The sequence below is a fragment of the Acomys minous genome (genome assembly GCF_964271855.1).
Source record: "Acomys minous genome assembly, chromosome: 13".
NCBI classification, from domain to species: Eukaryota; Metazoa; Chordata; class Mammalia; order Rodentia; family Muridae; genus Acomys; species Acomys minous.
The window spans coordinates 109,206,170-109,228,534 of NC_140495.1; the positions used below are offsets into that span (position 1 = coordinate 109,206,170).

At 49.9% G+C, this 22,365-nt stretch overlaps 1 protein-coding gene across 1 annotated transcript in view; it reads right to left on the minus strand.

Moving 5' to 3' along the window:
• The window catches only part of BLTP3A (bridge-like lipid transfer protein family member 3A), a 42,780-nt gene extending 21,811 nt beyond the window's left edge, over positions 1 to 20,969 (minus strand). Inside the window, exons 1-4 of the mRNA XM_084754169.1 lie at positions 20,657 to 20,969; positions 739 to 901; positions 605 to 643; positions 2 to 93 (exon numbers count right to left, since the gene is read on the minus strand). Coding sequence (XP_084610295.1) covers positions 2 to 93; positions 605 to 643; positions 739 to 901; positions 20,657 to 20,700 — 338 coding nt within the window. The 5' untranslated portion in view covers positions 20,701 to 20,969. The remainder of the gene's footprint in view (position 1; positions 94 to 604; positions 644 to 738; positions 902 to 20,656) is intronic.
• Positions 20,970 to 22,365: the final 1,396 nt, after the last annotated feature.

Consider the following 22,365-nt stretch of genomic DNA (forward strand, 5'->3'; position numbering starts at 1 on the left):
CCTCTGTCCTGAAGCAAGGGCGATGGGGGACTGCCCATTGGGGGGGCGCGGGTCCTCACAGGTTTTCATCTCCACCTCCACCTTATCCAGACACTGAAGAAAAAATACAGAGAACTGAGTGTCTCCACACAGAAATCACAGACCATCAGCAAGACAGCAGCGCTACAAGCCACCAGAACCAACACAGCCCGCACTGCTGCTTTCCTGTCTGGATCCCAAAGGAAATTTAAGGATAGAGCTTAAGCAGTTTAAAAAAAAAAAAAATTATTTAGGGCTGCAGAGATGGCTCAGCAGTTAAGAGCACTGGCTGCTCTTCCAGAGGTCCTGAGTTCAATTCCCAGCTCACAGCCATCTATAATGAGATCTGATGCCCTCTTCTGGCCTGCAGGTATACACTCACATAACACAAAATAGACAATTTTTTTTTTAATTATTAAAAAAACAAACAAACACCAGGCGGTTGGGCATGCTCTTTTAATCCCAGAGCTTTGGAGGCAGAAGCAGGGATATCTTGGGAGTCTGAAGCAGCCTCGTCTACACAGTGAGGCCATTTGTCTCACAAAACAAGAGAACAAGATGACTTTCAAGTAGAAAAGGCCCTTACCAAGCAGATCGGATGTGTCTTCAACTTGGTCCACTGGATCTGAAAGAAGAAAGCAAAGACAGGCCTGTGACGCCTCCCCTCAAGTAAACAAGCCTCAGGCTCACGGCAGCCACAGCACCGGGACCCACGCTCACGCGGATGGAGGCCCGGTTGCAGTAGACCCTGGTGATGGCTAGCCAGGTGGGCAGTTCCAGCACGTTCTGCAGAGCCTCTTCATCCAGCTCCAGGTTGCTCAGCTGGCCCTCTCCCTTCAGGGTGCTCAAGTTGATTTTGTCTGGAGAAAGATTCTTCGTGAACCTGCAAAGGGTGAGAGTAAAACACCCTTGTTTCCACAGCAACTGTCAGTCACCGCACGGTCTCCACCATGGAGGCATGAGATGAGACTCCTTGTGACAGTCCCCGTCCCCGTCCTACTGACAATGTTGTGGGGAGTCTGAGGAAACTGCTGGAGGGGTAGCAATACGGCTTCCCCACATCCAAGTCCCCAAAGACAGAGCGGCCAGGCCAGATGCATGTGTACAGCTGTGACCCCATCACTTGAGGAGTGTTGGTGACGATCAAGGCCATGAAGAGCTTGAAGCCAGCCTGGGATGCACACCACCCAGCCCCAGACGACAGAAGACAAAAGGGGGCAACTAAATAGAAACACGAAACAACTGTGGATGACACTTTAGCGCTTTTCTCTTCTAGTTTATTTATTAGCATGTGTGCACATAAGTCATGTGTTTGGGCAAGTATGCCATGATACACATATGAAGGTCGGGGGTCAGTTTATCATGCATGGGTCACCAGGCTCCAAGGAAAGCATCTTTCCCCTCCAGTGGCCTCACACAGCTCACACAGGAAGAGAACTGGCTTGGCTGGAGAGGTGGCTCTTCCAAAGGTCCTGAGTTCAATTCCCATCAACCACATGATGGCTTGCAACCATCTACAATAAGATATGGTGCCCTCTTTTGGCCTGCAGGTGTTACACGCAGGCAGAACATTGTATACCAAGTAAATAAATATTTTTTAAAAATAAAATAAAATGCTTTCAGAGAACTGGAGTTTAGTTCCCTGCACCCACATCAAAATGCTCACAACTACCCGTTATTTCCCTCTTCCTACGTGAAGAGCACCCACAAACACATGCACATACCAACACACACAAATAATGAAATACATCTTTAAAAAAAAAGAAAACCAGAATTCCCCCTGCTCACCAGCTGTGCCACCCTCACTGGGGCACCACGCTGACTGTGTGCTAAGGCTGTGGTTTTCCCCAGGCTACAGTCTCCACTACTGACCTGTTAGAACCCACCAGTAAAGACCCACTGCCAGCACTCGGGAGGCAGAGGCAAGTGGATCACTGTGAGTTCGAGGCCAGCCTGGTCTACAAAGCGAGTCCAGGACAGCCAAGGATACACAGAGAAACCCTTCCTCAAAAACAAAACAACAACAACAACAGCAAAAACAAAAAGGAGGAGGACGAAGAGGAAGAAAAAGAAGGAGGAGAAGGAGAAGTCAACCACCTATTACAATCAATTATCCGGCAGACCCAACCACTTATAGCAAATTAGACTCAACCAACGACTTTCCAGAACCAGGATCTGCTAGGCTCAAGTAGTGAAGAGCTACTGACCTACTAGAGTCAAGCAAGCAACTGGGTCAAATGGTGACACAGTAGAATACTATTGATCTGAGGTTTGAACAGTACCACAGGACATAAAGGAATTCACAGGGACAAACTGGCATGATGAGCAAAGCAAAGGGGCCGAGGCAAGGGGGCCGCAGGAGGCTCCAGCTGCACGGAGCCTCAGGCCTGCTGCTCACCACAGACAGCTGCTCAGGAGGCTTCTAAAGCCCCCACCAGCTCCCGCTATGTGCGCACGGCGCTGGAGAAGCTAGTCCCCTAGGGTCCCTGGTACTATTCTGTGCTTCCAAGAGTATGTAGCCCTACTCAGTGCTCACTCAAGCCACTTGTCAGGACCGTGTGTGCAGAGCAGATGCGAGGGATGAAGCAGGGTCTCCCTCCAGGACGGAAAGCAGGCTTGTCTGCCACGGACTTCAGAAGTTACAGTCCCCAAGCTCAGAGTGCATCAACCACTCATGAAAGGACCCAACTAGGCACGGCACACACTCCTGTGGGCCCTGGGCATGGAAGTGTTTCAACCATTGCGTTCACTCTGTGTCTTACGTCTGCAAGCATCCATCTAACTGTGGCAGCCTGTGTTAGCTTCTAAATAACGTTGAAGTTGAGGAAAATGATATCCCAAACTATGACTACTGCCATGCTGACCACTGCTAGGTGAAGCCCGGAGGGAGGGCAGTGCATGCCCAGACAGGCTTTATCTGACACTCCGCCACCTGCTTCGAGAACAGACACGCAAAGGGGGATTACACCTGGTCCCCTCTCCGAGGAGCCATTAGCTAACCTCACATCTAAAGAGAAGACCCGAGCAGGTCGGCACACTTCGGCAGCCTTTGTCTCCAAAACCAACTTAATTCCTAAGAGAATCATTTCCTAGTGCACTGCCAGGCCCTGGGCCCTTCATGACCTTCACCACCTGCCAAAATCCCCCACTCATGAAGAAGGTCACAGGCTGGTCCTACGTCTGGGACTGCCACTGACGGTGTAAACACATGGGAGAACCGTTCTCACCACAGCTACAGCCTCCCAGCAAAGCTTCAGAGGGCCAAGGGCAGCTTTTCCCTTTAGTTCCAGAACAGAATAAAAGAAAAAGAAAGTCTCAGGACGATTTTAATTTATTTAAACCTCATGTGTGTGTGCAGGCATGCACGCACACCTGTAATCCCAGCACTTGGGAGGCAGAAGCAGGCAGATCTCTGTGAGTTCAAGGCGAGCCTGATCTAAAGAGTGAGTTCCAGGACAGCCAGAGTTAAACAAAAAAAAAAAAAAAACCAAAACCCTGTCAAATAAAAAACCAAAATCAACAAAACAAAACAGTTCTTTAAAACCAACAAAGTATGAACCAGCTTTGTTCTTTAAACCAGAGACCAGCTTTCTACTAATGGATCCTTTCCTCTGAAAACCAGCTTGCCACAGTGGGAAAAGGATTCCTTCTTTCCCTGAAATGATGGCCTAGCCACAAGCAAACAAAAATGGAGTGAGAAAAGGCCCGTCTACTTGAACACTTCCTAAAGAACAGAACAAGAGAAAGCAGGGGAGGACAGCGGGTCCCTCTGAGGGAGGAGGCTGCCAGGGAGAGCAGGCAGACCAGGAAGCGCAGCGTGCCTGCCATCACGCGGCCCTGCACGCTTCCTCCACGCCACACACGGCAAGGGATTCACAGGACCAAGTTCCCTCCTCTAGCCACCTTTCTCAGCACCGACAAAATCAGGATGACGGCCAGCAGGACAGGTTGTCCCTCTTACAGTGGCAATCCTGCCTTGGCTTCCTGAGTCCTGGGACGGCAGGTGTGTGCTGCCGTGCCCACGTAGGAAGACCTTTTATAAAGAAGACAGTGAGGAGGAGGCCGCGGGAGGTGACTAAAGACCTAATTTCTACATTGTGTTCTTTCCAAAACATCTGTTTGAGATAAAATAAATGTGCACGCCTGTAATCCCAGCGCTCTCGGGAGGCAGAGGCAGGCGGATCTCTGTGAGTTCCAGGCTTGCCTGGTCTTCGAAGTCCAGGACAGTCAAGGCTACACAGAGAAACCGTGTCTAGAAAAAAAAACAAGGGCTGGAGAGATGGCTCAGAGGTTAAGAACACTGCCAGCTCTTCTGAAGGTCCTGAGTTCAATTCCCAGCAACCACATAATGGTTCACAACCATCTACGATTAAATCTGGTGCTCTCTTCTGGCCTGCAGGTGTAACATGCAGGCAGAATACTGTATATCGAATAAAGAAATCTTTAAAAAAAAAAAGAAAGAAAGAAAGAAAAGAAAACAAGACAAGACATTTCCTGGAGCTGGCTGGAAAGATGCCTCCGTTTGTAAGAATACTTGTATGGAGGACCAATTTCGGTTCCCAGCATCTGTGTCAGGCAGCTCACAACTGCTTGTATATCTTCAGGGGGACCCCGCACCCACTGCTGGCTTCCATGGGTACTCACATACATGGACAAACACAAACACACACACATACATATTTTAAGAGCAGCTTCAATCTCACGGCTTATAACGAGTCTGCTGAAGTCGTGTATATCTCACGTCAGGTCTTCCTAGCTTTACGCTGGACTCCTTTACTAACCCACCACACAAGCACCACGACCTGTGGGTGCTCATCCTTAAACACAAGGACACACTTGTCTCTAACAGTTACACATCCTCCCACATATTTGGGCTCCAGAAAGTGGGTCTTGCTATAAAGTCCAGGCTTGCCTTGAACTCATGACCCTACGGCCTCAGCCCAACAAGTGCTGGGATCACAGGAGTGCACCTCCACACTCAGTTCCCGGCACAGTATGAACTTAGAAGCCTCTCTCAGAAACGGTTAGAGGATGCTTGGGGGTGTAGCTAGTCAGAAACAACCTCCCAAGCATACCCAAGGCCCTGAGTTCAACCCCCAGAACTCAATTTAAAAATCAACAACAACAAACCCTAAAGGGTTAGGATCTCCCCGTTTGCAGTCACCATAGCCTGTGGAGCTTGTGTAAGTGGAATAAATTCCAATTTTAAAACATATATTTATTTATTATCATGTATACAGTGTTCTGCCTGCATGTACACCTGCACGCCAGAAGAGGGCACCAGATCTCATTATAGATGGCTGTGAGCCACCATGTGGTTGCTGGGAATTGAACTCAGGACCTCTGGAAGAGCAGTCAGTATGCTTAACCTCTGAGCCATCTCTCCAGCCCAAATTCCAATTTTTATGGAAAGTTATGGTATAGTATCATCAGAAACATTTCTGAACTTCACCAACCCAGTGGAATTAGCAAGACTCTTCTTGAGAACGTCTTCATGTCCCTGCCAGCAGCAGCCCCCAGTCCCCACCATGGTGCTGGCTGGTGACCGCGCAGGTGCCATGTTTTCAGCCGGCTAACGCAGTAGAAAGCAAACAGCACGCATCGCACATCAGAAGTGGACTCTGCTTCTCTAAGTTCTTCAAGTTGGGAGTGGGCTTTAGCTCAGCGGCAGAGTGCTTGCTTCGCGGGTGTAAGATGCTGGGCCCTGACCTCCTCAGCAGTCTTCGAGCACATCAGCAGACCGCAGTGGTGGCTGTGCAGCGTGCAGCACTTGCTGAGTGATGTGCTCCCAGGCAAGTTCCTCACTGAGTGCACTTACAAGAATCTAGGTAGACCAGCACCTTGCACACCTAGGCTGGAGGATATAAGCACACTACATGGCTAGTCTGGCACTGACCGAAATATTGTACGCAATGCAGAACCTCATCTTCCTCACCAATAGTAAACAGATCCCATCTTAGAAGTTTCTCCAAAGAGGCAGCGAGAATTCCTTACAAGTAAGGCACATGCCCAGCAAACATGGAGCCCCAGGCTGGACCCTTAGGGCCAGAACACAGTGCTACCTTTAATCCCAGAACCGGGGAGCAGACACAGACAGATTCAGGGGCAGGCTGGTCTACATAGTGAGTTCCAGCCCAGCCAGGGCTACACAATGGTACTATCATTAAAACAAACGAATGAAAAAAATTCTCTAAACTGGTATTTCCTGGACCTTTTAGCAATGATAAAGAATAGGTTTTAAAAGCCGGGCGTGGTGGCGCACGCCTTTAATCCCAGCACTTGGGAGGCAGAGGCAGGCGGATCGCTGTGAGTTCGAGGCCAGCCTGGTCTACAAAGTGAGTCCAGGACAGCTAGGGCTACACAGAGAAACCCTGTCTCAAAAAAACAAACAAACAAACAAAAAAGAATAGGTTTTAAAAGTTGATCTATGGAGACAGCTGTTATGTTATGTTATGTGATGGGGGGGCTGGTGGGGGTGCCAGAGGTTTGCTGAACTGAGGCCTCAAGAATGCAATGAGAAGTCCAAGGGGCTCTCTCAGTATTGACACGGAAACGTTCACGGCAAACTCCAGGCCCTTCACAGAGTCGGCTAGACTAGACAGGCGAAGAGTCCCGCGCCAGCCTCAGGAGCCAACAGAACGCTCCAGGAACAACAGGAATTTGAATTCTTGAGCGGAGCCTTGCCGTGTACATCTCCGTCCTCCATAGCCCCTGGCTGACCTGATCCAGCACTTGTGTTCTAACTGAACACAGTATTACGCAGCCTGGAGTCTGTTCCGGTCAAGTGTGCAAGGAAACACTTTCAGGCCATCTGTTACTGTTACTGAACACAGAGGCTGAGAGGAAACCAAGTTGGAAAACAGACTGATCACCTTCATCTCTGCCAGAGAAATGCAATCTGCCAAAGAGGCAATAGAAAGGCTGTCAACCATCCTTGCAAAACTCTAACAGAATGTTAGGAAACCGAAGGGTTTTGGGTTGTTTTTCCCCCCATTTGGTTTTCGAAACAGGGTTTCTCTGTGTAGCCTTGACTGTCCTGGACTCACTTGGTAGACCAGGCTGGCCTTGAACTCACAGCAATCTGCCTGCCTCTGCCTCCCAAGGGCTGGGATTAGGGCAGTGGTGGCATACGCCTTTAATCCCAGCACTTGGGAGGCAGAGGCAAACAAACAGTTGTGAGTTCGAGGCCAGCCTGGTCTATCCTTCCTGTGCTTATTGGTCATACGCATGTCTTCTTTGCAGAAATGCCTATTGAGAGCCTTTGTCCAAATTTAAATTTGGTTGCTCCCCCACCCTGTGCCCCCCCACAAGACAGAGGGTTTCTCTGTGTAGCCTTGGCTGTCCTAGACTCACTCTGTAGACAAGGCTGGCTTTCAACTCAGAGATCCGCCTGCCTCTGCCTCCCCTGAGTGCTGGGATTACAGATGTGCGCCACCACACTGGGCTCTGAACCTCCTTCCTTGAGTGCTAAGGTCACTGGCATGTGATGGTAAGGATGGGGCTCAGAGCGTCATGTATGTTAGGCAAAGTCTCTATCAACTGGGCCGTATCCCCAATGCCATTACTTCTTCAAAGATTTTTCTGTCTTGCTTTATTATCTGCTGCTGTGCAGCAAATCTCTCCATGCATGTGTGATATTAAATTCACGGACTCCATGTGCTATAATTTTGTTCAAGGAGGGGGCTCATTTGGTAAAGTACTTGTTGTTCACATGTAAGAAGCCAAGTTAGGGGCTGGAGAGATGGCTCAGTGGTTAAGAGCACTGACTGCTCTTCCACAGGTCCTGAGTTCAATTCCCAGCAACCACATGGTGGCTCACAACCATCTGTAATATGATCTGATCATACTGTATACATAATAAATAAAATCTTTAAATTAAAAAAAGAAGAAGAAGAAGAAGCCAAGTTAGATTCCCCAGGACCACAGAAAGGCGAAGCACTGCCGTGGCACCTGGACCCCCAGCACCTGGGGGAAGCGGGGAGGAACTGATCCTGGGGGCTAGCCGGCAGACAGGCTACAAACAGGTGTCCAGCTTCAGAAGAGACCCTTTCCCAAAAGATAAGGTGGGAGAGCTACAGCCAGCACTGCGCTCGGCCTCCACATGCACATATCGGGCACACACTCAGCCTTCCAGAGCTTGCCTGTGTGGGTTCTTTTCTTCCCATCCCAGGTTTTACCCCTTTATCACTAGTTAGAAGAGAAAGAAGTTGGGGGCGGGGGAAATCCCTGAATCTAATTTCTTTCTTCTTGTTTCCTCTTTGAGCACAAGTAATAAACCACAGCCAAGCCCGCCTCCGGGGGCCTAGCATTTATGTATCCTCCCAAAAGTTCACAGCAACTATCTGCAGCTGGCAAAACCACAGCTCTGCCAGTGCACAAGGCAAAGCATCGTCAGCTGTGGCGGACAGGCCAAAGCAGGCCCATGCCCCCACACCTCAAATTAAAACAAAACATATTATTTCTGTGAGGCTTTTTTTTCTTTTTGTTTGTTTGTTTTTGTTTTTCCTCCCACCAAAACCAGGTCCCCGGGCTTGGTGGCAAGTCAGTACTTTTATCTACTAAGCCATTTTATCTCCCAGGGTCCCCTCTGCTGAGGGGACCACTACCCAGATGGCAGAAGGAGCTGGGCTAGATTAAAACCATTCTCAGTGATGACTCTTTAACCAGGCTCTGTGAAGTGACGGTAACTAAACGCCCTCTAATGCTTAAGGAAATTCTCTAAGGGACCAAGCAAGTGTATACAGTCTGGCTGTTTCACCCTGTGGTGTTGAATGAAAACGGTCCCTATAGGCTCATATGTTTGAATGTTTGGTCCCAGTTGACAAAACTGTTGAGGAAGGATTAGGAGGTGTGTTCTTACAGAACAAGCTATGTCTCTGGGGAGTGCCAGGCAAGGTTCAAGTGTCTCTCTGTCTCACGCACGAGCTCTCCCTCTCCCTCTCCCTCTCCCTCTGTCTCTCTCTCTCTCTCTCTCTCTCTCTCTCTCTCTCTCTCTCTCTCTCTGTGTGTGTGTGTGTGTGTGTGTGTGTGTGTGTGTGTGTCTGTCTTGCTCTGTCTCTCTCTGTCTGCTAGCTGGATCAGGATGTTAAGCTGTCAATTACAGGTAGCTACAGCCCATCTGCTTCCGCCATGATAACAGACTACTTCTCTGAAACTGTAAGCCAAGACTCCGATTAAATTGTATTCTTTTATAAGAGTTGCCTTGTTGCAGGATAGGTGATCCCACTATGTACTCAGAGACTGTGAACTGTAAAAACCTGTTTCTTGCTTGGTGTGGTTCAGCCTTAGCACACACCTTTAATCCCAGAACTTTCTGTACACAGGATTTCATAAAGTTAACCTGGGGGCTGGAGAGATGGCTCAGAGGTTAAGAGCACTGACTGCTCTTCCAGAGGTCCTGAGTTCAATTCCCAGCAACCACATGGTGGATCATAACTATAATGAGATCTGGTGCCCTCTTCTGGCCTGCAGGTGTACATGCAGATGAAGCACTCATACATTAAATAAATAAATCTTTTAAAATAAAGTTGGGGCTGGAGAGATGGCTCAGGGGGCTGGAGAGATGGCTCAGCAGTTAAGATCACTGACTGCTCCTCCAGAGGTCATGAGTTCAATTCCCAGCAACCACATGGTGGTTCACAACCATCTATAATGTGATCTGATGCCCTCCTTTGTTTGCAGATGTACATGCAGGCAGAGCACTGTATACATAATAATAAATAAATAAATCTTTAAAATAAAATAAAGTTAACCTGAGGTTAAGAGGCAGAACAAGAAACCAGCTGACAGGGGTTAAGTAGAAAGGAGGGGCTCTGAGAGAGGGGTATTTAAGACAGCATGGAGAAGAAAGAGCTTTTTAGCTCTTTGGTCTTTAACTTTTGGCTTTTCCTCCTGGGCTGTCAACTAAGCTAGCAAGCTTTTGGTTTTTAGTTTTTCCTTTGGGACGTGAGCTGAGGAGGAAGGTCAGCTGGTGCTTTCTCTGCCTCTCTGAACTAGCAGGTTTTCACCTCAACATCTGACTCCTGAGTCTTTATTGGTAAAATTGAATGATTTGGGATTTTGTTTTTTAAAACATTGCCTCAGTCATAATGTCTCCTCACAGCAACAGCACAGGGACTAAGATGCACCTGTGCTAAGGTGTCTCCCCCACGGCTCCTGCCACGGCTGCCGGCCATCTTTAAGCACACTGAGAAAGCGCTCGTCCACACTCTGTATTAAATGTCTAGAAACGTAATGTTGGGAGGTTACCCAGTGGTTAAAGTTCTCGCCACACAAGCAGAATGGCCAGAGCACAGATGGTGGTGGGTAATCTGGAGCCACCATGTATTCAGATGTTAACTGTGCACGAGTGCACACGTACGTGTACACACACACACACACACACACACACACACACACTCACTCACTCACTCACCCAGGGTTCTTTACTGTTCTACGGGCAAATCCTCACATAACCAAAGTGATGCTGTGTAACTTTGCCTCCCAAATTATCCCTGACTGGCTAAATAAAGTTGCCCACATACCTGGGTTGGGCAGAACTGAGGAAGGCAGAGCAAAGGTTTGAGGGCTTGGAGGAGGACAGTGGACCACAGGAGGAGGAAGAGGGGAGAGAGAGGAGAGGAAGAAAGCAGAGTCACCAGGGGTCAGTGCAGGGAGAAGCAAGTGGCCAGGAGGAGCCTGCCTCCCATGGCTGGAGGGACGCAGCAGATGGAAAGCACGCGCGCGCGAGTGTTGAGTTGATTTCAGATGGAAAGTAGCACAATTAGGAATGATTAGAGCAAATGGCCTGGGTGTGAGGCTGGGAGACAGCAAGACTGCTGAGGGGTCAGCCCGCCCAGTTCCTGTGTGAGCTGAGGGGTCAGCCCGCCCAGTTCCTGTGTGAGCTGAGGGGTCAGCCCGCCCAGTTCCTGTGTGAGCTGAGGGGTCAGCCCGCCCAGTTCCTGTGTGAGCTGAGGGGTCAGCCCGCCCAGTTCCTGTGTGAGCTGAGGGGTCAGCCCGCCCAGTTCCTGTGTGAGCTGAGGGGTCAGCCCGCCCAGTTCCTGTGTGAGCTGAGGGGTCAGCCCGCCCAGTTCCAGTGTATGAGCATATTCAAAATCTAACAGGTGTCTGTGTCTTTTGTTGATATGACAGTGGCTTAAAAAAAACTGTCAAAATTATGTATTATATGCATTAGTGGTAGATATTAATAGCCCTTTTACTACTACACCGAAATCCATGTAAACACCAGGCAGAGTGGCAGGCTGCCTGTAATTCCAGCCTCGGAAGGTGGAAGCAGGGCAGCCTCAGACAAGCTGGCCACTGGGACTTGCTGTACTTGGGGGTCTGAGTTTGACTGACAGATTCCGCCTCCAGGAGTAAGTCTGAATAACAATGAAGAATCATCGTCAATATCAACGCATAATCACACACAGTACATATCCCTGCCACACACATGCAAAGTCATGCACTCACAGGGACACAACACACACAGGAACATGAAAAAGGGAAAGCAGATATGATTGGGGCAGGAGGAACGGCTCTTCTGTCAAATACTGGTCACACAAGGATGATGACAGAATCCAAATTAAGTAGGAGAAAACTGAGTCCGCACATTTGTCCTCCGATCTCCACATACATGCTGGTGAGCACACACTCTCTACAATAAACATATTGGGTTTTTTAAGACAGGGTTTCTCTGTGTGGCCCCAGCTGTCCTGGAACTCGCTCTCTAGACCAGCCTGGCCTTGAACCCAGAAATCTGTCTGCTTTAGGAGGAAATGTTCCAGAAAAAAGCAGCGAGGCCCCTATGCCAAGATTTGTGTGTAGTCAGAGTGTAAGGTTCTTTAAAACCCCAATTCTAAGGCCGGGCGTGGTGGCGCACGCCTTTAATTCCAGCACTTGGGAGGCAGAGGCAGGCAGATCGCTGTGAGTTCGAGGCCAGCCTGGTCTACAAAGCGAGTCCAGGGCAGCCAAGGCTACACAGAGAGACCCTGTCTCAAAAAAACAAACAAACAAAAAAACCAATTCAATTCTGTGAGCATGTTTTTGTTCCAATCCCTGGTGCAGGGTACGAGGCTAGCTCTCAGCAGGTGACTGTGATTATGCACTCTCAGGGGCCCGAACGTTGCCAGCTGCAGATAGTTTAGTTTGGAATTCTCCCTGGGGGGGGGGGGGGGGCGGCACCAAGGGACACTCCAAAGAAGAGGAGGAGGAAGGCTGCTGCTCTTCCTGCTCCTGGTTACTGTTGTTTCAGTTGGTCAAGTGGTCTCCAAGAAAGAGTCAAGTAAGAGAAACTGGCTCTCCTGTCAGTGAAGGCCAACCCTGCCCCAAGGATTCAATCTCCCTAATCAGCTAGTAGTCCAGAGGGTGGAGAACAGAGGCAGAAATATAAGAACCTTATATACACATAACATATATTATAAATAAGAATATGTGTGTGTGTGTGTGTGTGTGTGTCTTATATAAGAGTTCTATGCAAGCTTCAGCCTCATAGCAAGACCCTGTCTCAAAGAAACAGCCATCAAAAGAAAAGTTTAAGCAGCCAGGCGTGGTGGTGCATGCCTTTAGTCCCAGAACTCTGGAGGCAGAGGCAGGCGGATCTCTGTGAGTTTGAGGCCAGCCTGGTCTAAAGCCTGAGTTCCTGGACAGCAGGGACGACACAGAGAAACCCTGTCTCCGCAGAAAAAACATATGAAGAGGCTGGGGGTATCCAGAAGAGTTGAGAGGGGGGAAATGACATAATTACAATTTAAAATTATAATTTATCTTAAAAATTAAAATAATTGGGCTGGAGAGATGGCTCAGAGGTTACGAGCATTGGCTCGCCTTCCGGAGGTCAAGAGTTCAATTCCCAGCAACCACATGGTGGCTCACAACCATCTATAATGAGATCTGGTGCCCTCTTCTGGTGTGCAGTTGTACCTGCAGGCAGAACACCTTACACATAATAAAGAAATACGATTTAAAAAAAAATAACTTTTTTAAAAAATTAAAATAAGTACATTTTTTTGTTTGTTTTGTTTTTCAAGACAGGATTTCTCTGTGTAGCCTTGGCTGTCCTAGACTCTCATTATAGATCAAGCTGGCCTTGAACTCACAGGGATCCACCTGCCTCTGCCTCCCGAGTGCTGGGATTAAAGGTGTGCGCCGCCTTGGCCAGCAAATAACGTACTTTTTAAAAGAAGCAAAAGCCTGGGCTGGGTGGTGGTGGCTGCAGCGGTGGCAGCAGCAGTGGCGCACGCCTTTAATCCCAGCACTCAGGAGGCAGAGGCAGGCGGATCTCTGTGAGTTCAAGAACAGCCCAGGTCTACAAAGTGAGTCCAGGACAGTCAGAGTTACACAGAGAAACCCTGCTCAAAGATCTGTCGCATCCAATCCTAGTCAGACATGTTTCGTGTAATGGTTAGAAATGCCCCTAACTCACTGTCCCTTTCTAAGTTGACATTCTGATGGCATCACATGTTCTCTGAAACTGAACAGAGCCGAGGGAGCCCAGCTCGCTGGCAGCATGTGCTACTCCATGCAGAGCTCCGTCCTTGGCATCACACACAGAGCCTGAGAACAAAGAGCACATCTGGCTTTACCACAAGTAAGGGTTTTGGTTTTGGTCTTTTTTTTTTTCTTTTTCTTTTTGTTTCCTGTGGGTTTTGAGACAAGGCCCCACACTGTAATCCAGCCTGGCCTTTGAAACTGCAGGCAATCCTCCTGCCTCAGCCTCCTAATTGTTGGGAGCCATCACATCCAGCTCTTCAAAATGAAATTAATGCATCCTCAGGAACGGCCCCAGTGAAAAACAGAAATAAGCGAGTGTTACCACAGAACCTAGAACCAAATCCCCACACTCTTCCATCGTGGGCGTGTGCCAGTTAGCACGTCATGTAGGATGCACTCAGGAAAACCCACACATGGTCTACAACCCAAAAGGCCAAAACCCTGCTCTTAAAGAGACTCCTAACAGGTGTGTGCTCATCTGTCACCAGAAGACGTGTCCTAGAACTTTCCTACAGGCACACACTATTATTCATAATGGCTCTAACTAGGAAAACACATAATATTCAGCAACAGCAAGCGTAAGGAAATTAAATTATATCCCCATTACCAGAGTAACATACACTGGTGCAGTCTGCCATGTGACACAAGCAAGATGACGTAACAAAGCAGGCAGATGAGGGCTCGGGAGCTGCTGGGCCAGTGTGAGGACCTGCTCCCCACCAGGGGCCTTTCGGGGTGCTGCGTTCAGTCTGAACCAAGCAACCCCCGCGGAGCGTCACAGCGGCTCCAAGCTGTGACTTTGGCCAACTCTATGCTTCCTCTATACAGTGAGCTTAAAGCCCAGACTAGTAACCAAACCGTTATCACAAGACTGCAAGATGCTTATTACGGACGACTCTTTAAATTCGCTGAGTAAACACAAGTGGTTTATTCTAAAGCAGCATTAGACGGTGAGGAAGGAGACGGACAGGGCGTGAGTGTTACCACGAGTCTAGCACAGGAAGCGGACTCACTGCCTGCCCGGCGGCCTCTGAGACCTGGGCCTGCACCGCTCAGGGGCTCAGCGGTGGGCTGGGTGGCCCCGGTGATCACTAAGACCCTGCAGTGCTTTGACACTCTGGAGCACTGCCAGGCATGACCAGGAACAGCAACAGCTCAACCCAGTCAGGCTTTCTTGTCTCCAAAAGTAATTCGGACACTTCCTACACCTCTGAATTCCAGCACTTACTTCTAAAAAGCCAGACTGACGTTTTGTAGTCACTCAGAGTAAATAACTAAAGTTTTCAATGAGTTTCTGAAAGCGGCAGCTGGCATTCTGCCATCTATGCTACGACCCTATCCCCAACTCCTCTGAGCTTATTTTACAACTAGTCCTTATTTTATTATTGTTGTTGTTACTATTTTGGTCTTTTTGAGACAGGGTTTCTCTGTGTAATAACCCTGGCTGTCCTGGAACTCTCCTAGAACTATCTCAGCAGGCTGGCCTCGAACTCACAGTGATCCACCTGCCTCTGCCTCCCAAGTGCTGGGGTTAAAGGGGTGCACCACCACCTGGTACAACTACTCTTTATTAAGCTACTTACATGTCAGGCACTGTGACAACCTCATCCTCAGACATATTTTGCTAGCTCCTATTACTTTCCCGTATTCGTTTTTTAAACATTTATTACATATACAGTGTTCTGCCTGCATGTACACCTGCACACCAGAAGAGGGCACCAGATCTCATTATAGATGGTTGTGAGCCATCATGTGGTTGCTGGGAATTGAACTCAGGACCTCTGGAAGAGCAGATAGCGCTCTTAACCTCTGAGCCATCTCTCCTGCCCCCTCTTCTGTATTCTTATGCCTGATCAACAGTGGCAGAGCTGGATGGAGCTGTCCTGTCCGCTCTCCCCCTCTCCATTGCAGAGCCCTGACTGACATCACATCCTGTCACACATCTTCCTACCTGCATGATTCAAGGCCATTAGTAAAGGAGTGGTGTTACGCAGGTAGTGCCAATGCTCCAAAGGCTGAACAGGCAGGGTTCCCAAGAAGAGGGAGAAAAAACCAAAACAAAACAAAAACAAACACTAAGAGCCTAATTTAGTGACAAATTTAATTTAGCATTTATTTATGAAACAATAGATGGCCCACACTGGCCCTAAATCCAAGACCTTCTGGCCCCAATGTCACAAGTGCTGGGATGCTGGGATTCTGGGCACACACCACCACACCTACATAATTCTGACAATGTTTTAGATAAATAATTACTTCACTTGCTAAGTAAGGCTCTTTTAATGGGTCCATTTAAATGAACATTTACTGGGGCATTAAAGATATGCATACTGGACAAGTCATCCAAACCGTGGGTGAAACCCCTGATAGACACTAAATCCCAGCCACCTTTCCAGTGCCAGAGCGGCACCCAGCGTAGAGAGCCAGTGCCAGAGCGGCACCCAGCATAGAGAGCCAGTGCCAGGGCGGCACCCAGCGTAGAGAGCCAGTGCCAGGGCGGCACCCAGCGTAGAGAGCCAATGCCAGGGCAGCACCCAGCGTAGAGAGCCAGTGCCAGGGCAGCACCCAGCATAGAGAGCCAGTGCCAGAGCGGCACCCAGCGTAGAGAGCCAATGCCAGAGCGGCACCCAGCGTAGAGAGCCAGTGGCACACACCCAGCACGGTTCACGCAGGAGCCTTGCACACTTCCCAGCTTTCCTCCTTCACATCAGCCTCACAGGCCACACAGCTGCAGCTCCTTTCTTGCTTGTGGTGGTGAAAACAAAACATATCAAGGTCACGTGCGACTGAGCACTGAGTCCAGGGTAAACAAAGGCCCTGGTAATCCGGCCTTTCCAGCCAGATCTACAGCCTACTCCTCCGTGGGGGGCCTGAAGTCACAGCCTAAACATGACCTCTTCCTCCTCACCCTGACCCCCAGGAAATCAGAAACGGCATACTACTCCTACTGTACTTAAAACAAAAAAGGCTTTCTTCTCCCAGAACTTGAAGACAGAGTTTGTTGCCAGCTTGGGTTACATGACACCATGTCTGGAAAAATAACAACGGCTTCAGCATGTATCATATCACTAAAAGCTCATGTTCACAGAAGGTGCACAGAACACGTGTGTGCATAGGGGAAGTGACCCAGGGTTAGAAAGCAGGCTGTCACACGCCTTTATCCTCTGGACAAGTCACACAGCCCTGCTAGGCTCGCCTGCTCAGGACAAAGCGAGGGGCTGCAGCCAGGTATAGTGGTGCCGCCTTTAATCCTCACCTGGGAAGCAGAGGCAGGGGAATCGCTGTGACTTTGAGGCCAGCCGGGTCTATATATCAAGTTTCAGGACAGCCAAGGCTACACATACTGAGACCTTGTGCCCAAAGAAAAGAAGGAAAAGAAAAGAAAAGGGGGAAAAAAGAGGGGGGAAGGGAAGAGGGAAGAGAAAAGGAGAGGCGAGGCCAAGAACTGGGCTACAGCAAGGATTAGTCATTTATCCCAGGATGCTGTGAGAGACTCAGGTGTGTGCGCTAGGCAATCACAACTCTCACAAAAACTTCTGAAAGAAATTACCTGCCAGCACACAGGAGGTAAGTATCAGAGGGATCGCTGTGAGTTCGAGGCCAGCCTGGTCTACAAAGCGAGTCCAGGCCAGCCAAGGCTACACAGAGAAACCCTGTCTTGAAAATGGGGGGGGGGGGAGATAGAAAAAAGAAAAGAAAGGTGTAAAAGCAATTTTATTCTCCTGGCTCAATTGTTATCTGGGAGGCTCACTGCCTCCTCCTGCTAACCTAGGCCTAGTTCTGGAAGCTTCTTGCCTCTGTACAGTCTAACCTAGGCCTAGACTGTTTCAGCCTCTGAGACTTACTGCTTAATGAGCTCACTCTTTCTTGTTCTTTCTGAGCTCTGGGCTGGCTGGTTTGACTCAGCTGTTCTGACTCAAACTCTTTATCCAATCTGGCTTCTCTCTCAGCCTGGAATTGCTCTGCTTTGCCTCAAACTAACTCAGCAATCTGCTCTAATCTTCTGGCTCCTTCAGTCTTCACCTGAGTTCTCTCTCTGCTAGCCAGCTCTCTCTCTATTTCTGTCCTGGTAAAACTGCCTCTTAAGTAGCTTCCTTTTCCCCTCTCTTCTTGGAAGAGTTAGGCGTATCCTAATCTGTCAAATCTTTTCTGATTCGTCACCTTTTCTGCCTCTCAACTCAACATCACTTTCAAACATGGGTGCTTCCTTCTACAAACTATCTTTACATTCGTTTGGCATTAAAATCATGTGCCACCATGCCCGGACCTAAGCTTTTCTTTACCCGATACTTGTTCTATACCAGGCTGGCCTTGAACTCAGATCTGTTTGCCTCTGTCTCCTGGATTAAAGGCGTGTTTGTATTCCAGACCCATTAAATAGACCTAGGAGGTCTTTGAATGTGATCTCTTCCCAGAGCAGCCATGTTCTAAATTGACATTCCTCTACAGAAGGGGGGGTGGGGGGCAGGAAGGAAGGACGAACGGACACTACCTGAAGCTAGGCATGGTGGCAAGAGCCAATTATTCAAGCACTCGAGAGGTTAAGACAAGAAGTTCATTAACTCCAGGCCACCCTGGGCTACAAAGTGAGGGAAGCACTGTCTCAAGACACAGACGAGAAAGAAAGGAAGGCTCAGCAGGTAAAAGTGTTTGCCGCGCGTCACCCAAGTCTGACCCGTAGGACCCACGTAAAACTGGAATTAGAGAACTGACTCCCCAAAGTTGTCCCGAAACCTCCACATAAACACTGGTTCTCCTGCACCTTCCTGCATACCCACAAGACACACATACTCAATAACAAATAACTTCTTCTTCTTGTTCTTCTTTCTTTCTTTCTTTCTTTTTTTTTTTTGAGACAGGGTCTCTCTCTGTAGCCTTGGCTGTCCTGGACTCGCTTCGTAGATCAGGCTGGCCTGGAACTCACTGCGATCCGCCTGCCTCTGCCTCCCGAGTGCTGGGATTAAAGGCGTGCGCCACTACTGCCCAGCAAGACAGGGTTTCTTCATGTATCCCTTGGTTGTCCTGAACATTGTAGACAAGGTTGGACTCGAACTCAGAGATCCACCTGCCTCTGCCTCCCAAGTACTGGGATTAAAGGCGTGTACTATCACACCAGCTGTGAAATAATCATTTCTTTAAACTGTCAATATAAACCGGGCATGGTGGCAAGCTGTAATCCCAGCACCTGGGAGGCGCAGGCAGGCAGATTTTCATGAATTCAAAGCCATCTTGGTCTACAAAGCAAGTCCAGGATAGCCAAGGCTACACAGACAAACTTTGTCTGGAAAAACAAAAAAATAGCAGGACGTGGTGGCGCATGCCTCTAATCCCAGCACTCGAGAGATAGGCAGATCTCTGTGAGTTCAAGGCCAGCCTGGTCTACAAAGGGAGTTCCAGGGCAGCCAGGGCTACACAGAGAGACCCTGCCCCCCAAACAACAACAACAACAACAACAAAAACAGAAACAAACCAAAAAAAAGCAAATGACAAACTGTCAGATATATGATGTTTTTCTAGACAGGTCTACGAATGGTACTAAACTGTCACACAAGTTTTGACCCAAAATAAAAATACCCTGTGTCCTACCGAGTGCTTACTTTCTGTGAGGCTCTCAAGTCTTTACACACAGCAAATCATGTGATCGTCCCACTAACTTCTTTAGACTGTCGCACCGAGCAGTGAAAGTCGGCTGGCAACTCTGTAGTCCCACTGGCCCCAGAACCTCACTTCTCCTCCCAGAATGCTAGGACCGCAGGCACCGGCCCCCACAACAGTCTACAATAACCTTTGCAGCATAGACTAGTTCCACCCTGTTTGAAGATGCCTAAAGTAACTGCTCTAGGAGCAGCCCTCAGGCCCAGGAGTGTGTAAGGTGCCTAACCAAAGCCGTACCTGCGAATCCAGCTGGAAAAGCCTAAGATCACAGAAGCCAGTGTCGCCCAGGAAATGCCGAACACCTGGTGGGGAATAGTGTCTCACACGCTTTTGCCACATACAATGAGAAGGTGAAAGGACGCCTCAACCCAAGCCTTGGGCTTCCACGACGTGGGCTGGCCACCTACCCATCCGCACCCGCGCAGGCAACTCACACCTGCCCACCCATCCCTCTTGAACACGACTAGGCACTGTGCAGTCAAACCCTGGATCACTATAGCTACTGAGACCACCTCAACTAACAACCACCACCAGTCCCAGGAGAGAAAGTCCGGCCGTGGTGGCTCTCGCCATTAATTCCAGCACTTGGGAGGCAGGAGGATCGCCTGGTCTACAAAGAGAGTAACGAACAGCCAGGGATACACAGAGAAACCCCGTCTCGAAACCAAAAAAAAAAAAAAAGAAAAAGAAAAAAGAAAAGAAAAAGGAGAGAAAACGAATTGCATGCTAGCTCCAATTTTTGCAGCCACCAGTTCTAGCAAATTCCATCATCCCGTAGTGAGCAGTGAGCAGGAATCCTTCAAGTATAACTGAAAGTTGTCTGGTCTGGCCAACCAATCTCTCAGGTCCCAAACACCAAGCCGACAGAACTGGCTTAACAGAAGACTACAGCGCACAAGCGGACACTGGCTGATTTAAAAAAAAAAAAAAAAAAAAAAAAAAAAAAAAAAAAAAACCCTCCATGACATCTTAAAGGGAAGCTTGCTGAAACTTTATCCCCACCTCCACTGACCTTTCTCCAGTTAGTCCGTGTAATGCGAAGAAAGCGGATAGATAAAGGAGGGAGGTCCGAAAGGACAACGCAAGGCGAGCCCTGGGTGAAGGGCTAACATCTTTTCAAGGGTGATGCAACAGGGTCAGCCAGGAGAGGAGGAGGAGCTGGCTCCACAGAAGAAGAAGAAGAAAGCCAGGGTCGGCGCTGCTAGCTAAGGGGGACGTGGGAGACGCAGCCCCGGGCGCGGCTCGGGTGGCGGGAAGAGGCCCGGAGGGCTGCGCAGCGGTGTTCCGGAGGAACCGGCTGGCCTGGCTGGGCTCCGCGCCGGTCAGGGAGGGAAAGGGCCGGGTGACCAGCGCGCAGGGACGGGGGGAGACCGGGCCCGGGCGCGGGCGCGACGCAGCGCTCACAACGGCCGGCGAGAGTTGCACCGGAGCCGCCCGCCCGGCCGAGCGAGCGCGGCCTGAGGGGAGCCCGGGGGCTCGGGAAGGAACCCGGTACGCGGGGTGGCGCTCTCACCGGGACAGGTGCTTCAAGATCTGCTTCTTAATGATCCCGGCCATGCCGCAGCCGCGGCCCGCGAGGACGGCAGGCGGCCGGGCAGCCGTGGCCTCCTCAGTGCTGGAAAGGATCACCTCCCCGCGGCGCGGGCACCGACGACCGTAGTCCCCGCGGCCGCCATGGCACTCTGTCGCCCCTGCCGCAGCGTCCGGAGCTCCGCCACGCTCCCACCCACCCGCGCGCACGGCGCCGCCTCCCGCGGAGGACCACCGCGACCGCACGCCGCCCTCCCGGCTTCCCCGTGGCGAAGCGCGCGGCGAGGGGCGGGGACGCGCGCGGCGGCACAGGCGCACCGGGTGAGGGCGGGGCGGCGGAGGCTCACGAGGCGAAAGTCGGGGCGGCGAGGGGCGGGGCCTGCGCGATGACGGGTGGGTTCTCCGTGCGAGGAGCTGGGTGAAGGCACAAACTCTCAGGAGGCAGAGGCAGCTAAATCTGAGTTTGAGACCATCCTGGTCAATATAGGGAGTATATAACAGGGCAGGCAGGATTACATTGAGAGACCGTGTCTACAAAAAATAAATTAAAAATAAAAATATGGGGGCTAGAGAGATGGCTCAGCGGTTAAGAGCGCTGACTGCTCTTTCAGAGGTCATGCGTTCAATTCCCAGCACCCACATGGTGGCTCACAACCATCTATAATGTGATCTGATACCCTCCTCTGGCCTGCAGGTGTATTTGCAGGCAGAGCTCTGTATACATAACAATAAATAATAAATCTTTTTTAAAACAGCATCTCTCTTTAAAAATAAATAAATAAAAATAAAAATATGACCAAGAGGAGACTTGATACCCTATGAGCATATACAGGGGGAGGAGGTCCCCCTCAGTCACAGTCATAGGGGAGGGGAGGAAGGGGAAAATGGGAGGAAGGGAGGGAGGAATGGGAGGATACAAGGGATGGGATGACAACTTAGATGTAATATGAATAAATTAATAAAATATATTTTAAAAATAAAAACATGCAGGTGTCAGCCTAAGCAACCTCTGGATGGCTCTGCAACTTGTAAATTGAAATCTCAAGCTGAAGGCCATGGCTCAGAGTTAGGGCTCGGGCACCCTGTGTAAGGCTGAGCTCCGTCATCTGCAGTACCAAAGGAAGCACCCTGTGTAAGGCTGAGCTCCGTCTGCAGTACCAAAGGAGGCACCCTGTGTAAGGCTGAGCTCCCTCTGCAGTACCAAAGGAGGCACCCTGTGTAAGGCTGAGCTCCGTCATCTGCAGTACCAAAGGAAGCACCCTGTGTAAGGCTGAGCTCCGTCTGCAGTACCAAAGGAGGCACCCTGTGTAAGGCTGAGCTCCCTCTGCAGTACCAAAGGAAGCACCCTGTGTAAGGCTGAGCTCCCTCTGCAGTACCAAAGGAGGCACCCTGTGTAAGGCTGAGCTCCCTCTGCAGTACTAAAGGAGGCACCCTGTGTAAGGCTGAGCTCCGTCTGCAGTACCAAAGGAAAGCCTCAAAGCCTGAAGAGCAAGGACAGTGCCCGCAAGGCGTGGTGGCGGGAGTGGTGGCACGTTCCTGTATCCCAGCACTCTGGGAGGCAGAGGCAGGTGGATCTCTGTGGTACTCTGGCTGATTCTGGCAGCTTCCTCTGACTCCTGCCAATTCAGCGGTGTCTTGTTGATGTGTCTGCCGATGTGTGCTGCTGTTTGGTGTTTGCTATTTGACTGGATG